At 46.6% G+C, this 8,123-nt stretch overlaps 1 protein-coding gene across 1 annotated transcript; it reads right to left on the reverse strand.

Annotated features, from left to right (window-relative positions):
• Positions 1 to 4,750: 4,750 nt before the first annotated feature.
• Positions 4,751 to 7,347, reverse strand: LOC146964751 (uncharacterized). The gene is made up of 3 exons (XM_085765338.1): positions 7,088 to 7,347; positions 5,288 to 5,408; positions 4,751 to 5,242 (listed from the first exon to the last, which is right to left on the reverse strand). Exons 1-3 carry the CDS (start codon positions 7,312 to 7,314, stop codon positions 4,751 to 4,753), a joined length of 840 nt encoding a protein of 279 aa, XP_085621464.1. The 5' UTR covers positions 7,315 to 7,347.
• Between the last annotated feature and the right edge of the window lie 776 nt (positions 7,348 to 8,123).

The following is an 8,123-nucleotide window of genomic DNA, read 5'->3' on the forward strand; positions in this document are numbered from 1 at the left end:
CATTAGAGACTTTGACAAGTGCTGTTTCAGTGCTATGGTGTTCTCTGAATCCAGATTGGAAAGCTTCAAAGAGCTTGTTGCTGTGTAGATGTTCATGTAGCTGCTCCAGGACAATCTTCTCAAGGATCTTAGAGATGTAAGTGTGGCAAGGTGAAGAGGGCCCGGGCGGGGATTGAACCCACACCTCCCGGGCAAGAGTCATGCGCGCTTGCCAGTCACCCAAAGGGACATCCCCTTGGCCAAGTAGCCAGGGCACATGATCAATTGGAGGCATAGTGACAGGACCACCACTGTCACATCTCTCCCCCTCTTTTCACAAGCACGTCCTCGTGCTTCGCGCAGGCTGCCACACATTAGGAATCCATGGACCCACCCCTAGTGCTACATGGATCCTGCCAACAACGCCAGAATGTGGCAAGGTGAAGAGGGCCCGGGCGGGGATTGAACCCACACCTCCCGGGCAAGAGTCATGCGCGCTTGCCAGTCACCCAAAGGGACATCCCCTTGGCCAAGTAGCCAGGGCACATGATCAATTGGAGCATAGGTGTCAAAGTCAAGGCCCGCGGGCCGGGACCGGCCCGCCAGGCGGTCCAATCCGGCCCGCGGGACAAATGTTGGAGTTCCGTTTCTTTCGGCCCTCTCTCAGCAGTCTGCTGAGCTCACTCCCCCGCCCCTCCCTCACAGATTGAGTGAGCGCCACTTCTCCTCTCCCCCCCGCCCCTCCCTCCCTCCCTCAAGTTGCAGCGGACAACAGAGACACAGAGCCGCCGACTCTCACGTATTGACTACTACAACACAACAACAGCGGCTCGTTGCGTAGTGTAAGGACAGCACCGACATTCACCGCTAAAGTCCTGCTCTTGGTCCAGCTCGGCTCGAGTTCTCACTGGGCCTGAAAGTTAAAACCCAACACGGTCCGACCTGCTGATGAAGCCCCGGCGCGACGTGGCCGGAGTCATTAGCACAAATTCTCGATCCGAACCGGCGTGTCCGGTCGGGTTGGTGGGGCAGAACCGGCCTGGGGGCAGAACTGGCCCGGTGATAAGCCAGATATAACCTGTAGTTACGTATCCACGCACAGCTGGGAGCTCAAAGCAACAGAGGAGGGGAACAGAGAGAGAGGAGAGGGACAGCGCAGCTACAGGTGTGTGTGTGTGTGTGTGTGTGCGTGCGTGCGTGCGTGCGTGTGTGTGTGTGTGAGAGAGAGAGAGAGAGAGGGAGATGTATTTTTCCTATAGCTACAATTTAATATCAGCCCAATACCTACAATTGTCTGTGTCATTTGCCACATGTGGTTTTGACCTAGAACTGACAGCCTTTTTAAGGATTTGCCTCTGACAAAAATATTAAGCCACTACTGGCTGCTAATTGGTGGAAACTCATAATTACATCATGGAAATAGTATAAATAGGCTATAGGCCTATGTATATCCTATATTGCCATTCAGTTAAAAAAAATATTACAATATTACTTTTGGTTCATATTGCCCAGCCCTAAATTTCAGAATGTTCATATTTTTTTGTAAAAAGGATAGCTCATAAACTGTACACATCTTAATAATGTACTTTGCACAAAGTACAAAGGGAAAAATGTGGAGTTCTTGTTATTTACAGGTTAATATGCAAATGCGATCATTTTACTGTTCCGGCCCTCTTGAGATCAAATTAGGCCGAATGCGGCCCCTGAACTATAATGACTTTGACACCCCTGAATTGGAGGCATAGTGACAGGACCACCACTGTCACATAAGGAAGGTTGGATATAGGCCGATAGTTGGCTAGGACATCTGGGTCAAGAGAAGGTTTTTTAAGTAAGGGTTAATGACAGCCACCTTGAAGGCCTGTGGCACGTAGCCTGTGGCTAAGGAAAGATTGATTTGGTTCAGAAAAGAAATGTTAATTAAGGGGAAGACATCATTAAGTAGTCTTGTCGGAACTGGATCCAGCAGACATGTGGCTGACTTGGAAGAAGTAATTGCAGAAGTTAAGTCTGACAGGTCGATGGGAGAGAAGCTGTCCAAGTGTGTACCAAGTCTGGGAGGTGCTTCTATGGGTACTGTAATCTGTGGTCCATTACTAGCAATTTTTGTTCTAATATTAACTATCTTTTCGGTAAAGAAAGTTAGGAAGTCGTTGCTGCTGAGAGTTGGAGGGATGGATGGCTCAACAACACTATGGTTCTTGGTTAGCCTGGCCACAGTGTTGAAAAGGAACCTGGGGTTGTTCTTATTCTTTTCTATTAGAGATGAATAGTAATTGCTTCTAGCATTACGGAGTTCTTTTTTATATATTAATAAACTATCCTTCCAGGCTTGACGGTCTTCCTCATGTTGGCTGGAATGTGTTTTCCTTTCCAGCTGTCTGGTCTTCTGTTTCAAAGTGCGCAAGTTTGGGCTGTACCAGGGAGCTATTCTTTTCTGATTGATAACTTTCTTTTTCAGGGGAGCTACAGCATCAAGTGTTCCAAGGAGTGCTGCTGCAGTGCTATCCACAAGATAGTCCACCTGTGTGGGGGTGAAACCAGCATAACTGCCCATAATATGGTTACAGAATGTGGTGAAGTCAGCATCACTGCCCATAATATGGTTACAGGATGTGGCACCAAGCTCTGCTGGAATAACCCCTTTTCGCTCCTATAAATTCTGTAATATTCGCCTATCCAAGGCGTACCCAAAGTAAATTGAATGCTGTTCTTGAACTGTTTGGAGAATATGGATGGGCTTGGTCTCTTTTGAAAGGTAACACTCTGAAGTTTTTCCCCAAACTGAAATAATCACTATAAGTGCTATTATCATTGAGTAATCTAAGTTGGAACACACTGAATTAGAATGTTTTTATTCTCGCCTGAATTTTTTTGTTGCAATCAGATGCCTGAAGATGAGTGTAGCTGAGAATTTTAGCTGGAAAACACAATGGGACCACAGCATGAAGCCTTACCTGGCCCCAGTTCAAATTTGATAACAATCCTGCTAAAAATTAGTATTTTACACATGTTTTTCTAAGTGTATATCTAGGCGTTTTCCTAAAGTTGCCATTGAGAAACAATACATGCGCCAAAGTGCAGCATTTGCATTGTTACGCATGAAAATGGCAGTGCTGCCTTTTCCCAGGGACCGTGAATGCAGCACATCGTTTTTTTCGGAATTTCATTGGCTATTCAATGCATCAGTTGCCATCGGGATCGGTTCCTATTGGCTGAAGCCATTCAGCGCTGTCGGAGGGGATGTTCCTCATCAGACACAGCCACTCATTCGCTATTGCAGGCGGCAGCCGGGGACAGGGAGCTTGTGATTGGTCGAGTGAGCTGTCAATCGAAAGGTCAGAGTGCAGCGCCATTTTGTGAAGTGAAATAAACATTGTTTTCATGTAAACGCCGGACTTATGAGGAGAAATAAACGGATTTACTGGATATACAATGCGTAATTTCATAAGATGCAGCAGCGGGATGAGGCTATCTACCGGTACAACCGTGTGTTTTGGACTAAATACTTTACTGGATTGGATTTACTGGACTTTTCTGAATGTAACGACACCAAGTTTGTGGGGAAACCCTGTGATCCTGAGCCTGCCCTGACACAAATCGTGAGTTATATCGGCTTTTTACGAACTTTGTTAGCATGTTTATAGTCTGATTCGAGTGTTGCTGTGATGATTATATTTAGGAATGGTCGGCATATCTTTAATCACAAGAGTTTTAGCTTTCCAACGATATGTGGCATGACTATTTCAAGTGACTGGTGACATCCTCTATGACACCTCCCTGTTTAAAACCCCCCCGGGGGCCCGTGGGCGGGCCGTTGGAGCGGTAACTGGATAAGCTCTTTAAATCTAGAAACAGCAGTGTCAGATAGACATCTACTGTAGCGGGATTTTTTCCCAGGTAGGATATAATTTGTTAAAGTAAATTCAAATGTTATTAAAGAATGGTCAGACAAGACGGGGTTCTGAGGAAGAACTGTGACATGGTCAGCTTCTATTCCATAAGTAAGTACTAAGTCAAGGATATGATTAAAAGTGTGAGTGGGTTTGTTTACCCTCTGAGAGAAGCCGACTGAATCCAAAAGTGACTTGAATGCAGTAGCCAGACAATCATCATCAACGTCCACATGAATGTTAAAGTCACCTACTATAATGACTTTGTCTGAGCTCATTGCTAAATTTGACAGAAAGTCAGGGAATTCGTCTAGGAACTCAGAATAAGGTGCAGGAGGACGATACACTACAGCAAGTAAGAGTGGTTTTTCTGCTTTCCAGTCTGGGTGAGAGAGGCTGACAGTAAGGCTTTCAAATGTATTATATGAACTATTATGTCTAGGGTTGATAATCAGATTTGACTGATAAATAGCAGCCACTCCTCCTCCTCGGCCTGTGTTACGAGGCACATGACAGTTAATGTAACTAGGAGGGGTAGATTCATTAACATATTCATCTTGCTGCAACCAGGTCTCAGTTAGTGTTAATATGTCAATATGGTGACTTGTAATTAAGTCATTCACTAGGAGAGACTTGGATGGGAGAGAACGAATGTTGAGCAAACCACATTTAATAGTTCTATTAGTTTGGCTTGCTGGAGCAGTGGTTTTGATTTTAACTAAGTTGCTATAAACAACTCCTCTAGATTCGGGTTTAGGCTTAGACAGCCTCGAGGCAGACACAGTTTATATAGGCTGGGTGGGTGACAATACGAAGGACCCAGCAGAGGGGCGTGTTAAACTGCGGCTCTGCCTGCTGGTCTGAACTGTGGGTGCTTGTCAGGGATTAGCACGGCTAATAAAGTTCCCTATGTTACTAGATAGGAGGGATGCGCCATCCAGAGTAGGATGGACGCCATCTCTCCGAATCAGACCAGTCTTTCCCCAGAAGGAGGTCCAGTTATCTATGTAAGCCACGTCGTTATCTAAGCACCACCTAGACATCCAGCGATGGAATGAACGCATGCGGCTAAACATATCGTCACTCACTAGGTTGGGCAGCGGGCCAGAGAAAATTACGGAGTCCGACATTGTCTTTGCAAAGTTGCACACCGAAGCCATATTAACCTTAGTTAACTCCGACTGGCGAAGCCGGGTGTCATTAGCGCCGACATGGATTACAATCTTACTGTATTTAACCTTACGTTTACATGCCAGCAGCTTCAGATTAGCCTCAACGTCGCCCGCTCTGGCCCCTGGGATGCACTTTATGCTCGCTGAATTCTCTACCTTCACGTTCCGTAAAATGGAGCTGCCAATGACTAATGCCGACTTCACAGCGGGGCTGTGAGCAACAGAGTCAACATGTTGAGTTACGTTCTCAGCGGGTGTGTCACTGAATGGGGAAAAGCTGTTGGAGACGTGAAGGGGTTGGTGGGCCAACACAGGCTTTTTGTGTCTATGTTTCCCTCGGTTTGTTGTCACCCAGCCGGACTGGCTAGTAGAGCATGACACGGGAGTGGATTTTCACTCCCGTCCCATCCCACTCCCAGAGAAAAAATCCCATCCCGTCCCAATCCCGGGCCAGAGTAAAAAAATAAATCCCATCCCGTCCCACTCCTGTAGAATGACTCCCAATCCCATCCCGCTCCCACTCAAAATTACTCCCACTCCCATCCCACTCCCGTTTTTATTTTTTATTCATTATTCCTGACTTTATTCTGTAGCTCACACTTAACGGCTTCATCTCCTCCACCTCCCTCCATTGTTGTCAGGGTTTATATGATATATTATGATATTATATGATATTAACTCTGATATGAATTATATCTTATTATTTAACTACTTAAATTACAGTAGTATAAACTTATTTGTTGAACTCAGCCTGATGTAAACATTAAAACTCAGTATCCAGTCACACAAGCAGCTCCATGTCCCTGTGTGATGTTCAGGGACAGTCAGGACAGTTGGTGGACAGACAGAGAGCTTTAAGGTTGAAGAAATATTAATTAAAGCAGATAACAGCGGCACGGCCGTTTCGGCTAATGCTGTGTTCAAGGCAGGCTTTTGAAACCGTAAGTTACAGCTTCAAGTCACAACTACGACTTGGTAGCGTTCCAGGTAACCCGTAGCTCGTGTTTTTACCGTCCTGTTGTCTGTGAAAGTTCCCTATAACGGCCACTCGTAACTTCCGACCCGTGAACTCGTACCAGATCGAACTGGTATGACTTCACAGGAAGGAAAAACACAAAGTACGAGTTTCCTTGAACGCACCATGAGTTAGCAGCCCCCGCCCTTGTCAGGCATTAATTGGTCCTCGTGCTACGTCACCACATTCACGCGCATCCCTTGGCTGCACACACAGCCCTTCATGCCGTTCTCTCCCCTCATTGGATAACACTTGTATCCCACAAGGAAAATTTTCTCCTCGGGTTACAGCAGAGCAGAGTGACGGAGAGACTCGTGTTTAGGCTGAAATACTTCATGTAAGTGATTGCTGACGGAAAATAGGACTATTTAGGACTTATATTAACAAAAACATTCCACTGATATCTGCTTTAAGGGTGCACTGTGAGGCTGTGACCCGACCACATGTCAGCTTTAGGAGAGAAAACTCAGCTGTTCTCAGTTCCACCGCGACCAGCGCTTTTTTTTTTTTTTTTTTTTTTAAATAGCCCCGCGGTATCAACCCAGCTGAAACACGGGAGGACACGCTGTATTTATCAATGCTTGGTCGCCGTGCTTAGACACCGGGAGACACAACCCGAGACCGGACACCGGAGGAGAAGCAGGTCGGATGTGCACGAAAAAACAACACCGAATGCGCGCCGCTACGGCGTCGCTTTGGGTTGTGAGCGCACATGACGCGCGTCTATCTGCCTTTTAATCAAGGCGGCGCCCAAAATCACCAAGGCTGCTAAGTGAAAGAGTAGAAGAGAGAAGAGAAAAGTGCCACTGAAAGATGACTACAAACATGGACGCATCTGACCTTTTGGTTGTTTAACACGGCTGAAAATCATCATCTATTAATGGCGTTCCCGCTCCTGCCCGCTCCCGTTGATTTTTATTCCCGTCCCGTCCCAATCACGGGATCAATAAAATTTTGACTCCCATCCCGCGGGAATCCCACGGGAATCACGTGACCCGCGGGAATTCCCGACAAATGTCATCCTCTACTGGCTAGTTCCCGGCTGCACGGGGGCTGGGGGGGAACTGCTAGCGGCGGCTAGGCTAGGTGGCTCTGCACCGGCTAAGCTGGACTGTGAAGCTACTATAGCTGGACTAGCCTCCATGGTGCAGAGCCGGGACTCTAACTCGCTGAGCCTCGCCTCTAGAGCTACAAACAAGCTACACTTATTACACATACCATTATCACTAAAGGAGGCAGAGGAGTAGCTAAACATCTGACACTCAGAGCAGGAGAAGGAGAGAGAGGAGGGGGAGCCATAGCTAGTATGCTAAGCTAACTAGCGGACCTGTGGCAAATACAACAAGTTGAATGGAGAAATACAAAGAGAGTCCTGTTAAAGACTTAAGTGACAGAAAGTTGTGTAATGTAGGAAAACGTGGTGCACACTGGTGCTTAAAGTGATTAAATTAGCAGAACACTAGACGGAGGATTGAGAAAGTCTAACACAACACAGCAACAGTGCAGCAGGTACAGGCAGGAAATGACGTAACACGCTCACCGTAAGTCCAAACTATTTCCACTGTCTCCTTTCAACATAAAGGATTAGAGACTCGACTCAGCCTCCTCTGGCTGACCAAGCTCCTCACCCTATCTTTATAGCTGCACCCAGACACCCAATGGATGATCCTCCTGTCAGGTGCCGGAAAAACTGTCTGTAAATCTCCGACTCTATTTCACTCCCATACATGTCCAAGATGTTAGGATACTTGAATTATTCGATTTAGGGGCACCAACTAACCCCAACCCAGAAGAGGCAGTTTGCTGCTTTCTGGTTGAGAACCATGGCCTCAGGCTTGGAGGTGACTGACTCTCATCCCAGCTTCCTCACACTTGGCTGCAAAATGTTCTAGTGAACACGGGGGTTCACGTTGTGATGAAACCATCAAAACCACATAATGTACAAAGGGAAAAGATGCAACTCTGAGGTCCAATGAACAGCACAGACAGAATCAGGGACAAGGGACAACCTTGGCAGAGTCCCAACACTCAAGGAAAAAAGAGCTACTTTATATAGAGGCTGTG

Source organism: Trachurus japonicus, chromosome 21 (assembly GCF_045865225.1).
Source record: "Trachurus japonicus isolate A0001 chromosome 21, Traja_1.0".
In the NCBI taxonomy this organism is placed as follows: domain Eukaryota; kingdom Metazoa; phylum Chordata; class Actinopteri; order Carangiformes; family Carangidae; genus Trachurus; species Trachurus japonicus.

What these genes read in the sequence shown, in the direction of transcription:
- LOC146964751 (XM_085765338.1), bottom strand. Translation starts at nt 7,314, where the DNA reads ATGTTTAGCTACTCCTCTGCCTCCTTTAGTGATAATGGTATGTGTAAT. An exon ending in GTGCAGCCGGGAACTAGCCA is followed by an intron (nt 5,409 to 7,087) that starts GTAGAGGATGAC and finishes ATGCTCTACTAG; the next exon opens with CCAGTCCGGCTGGGTGACAA. An exon ending in GTGACACACCCGCTGAGAAC is followed by an intron (nt 5,243 to 5,287) that starts GTAACTCAACAT and finishes CCCGCTGTGAAG; the next exon opens with TCGGCATTAGTCATTGGCAG.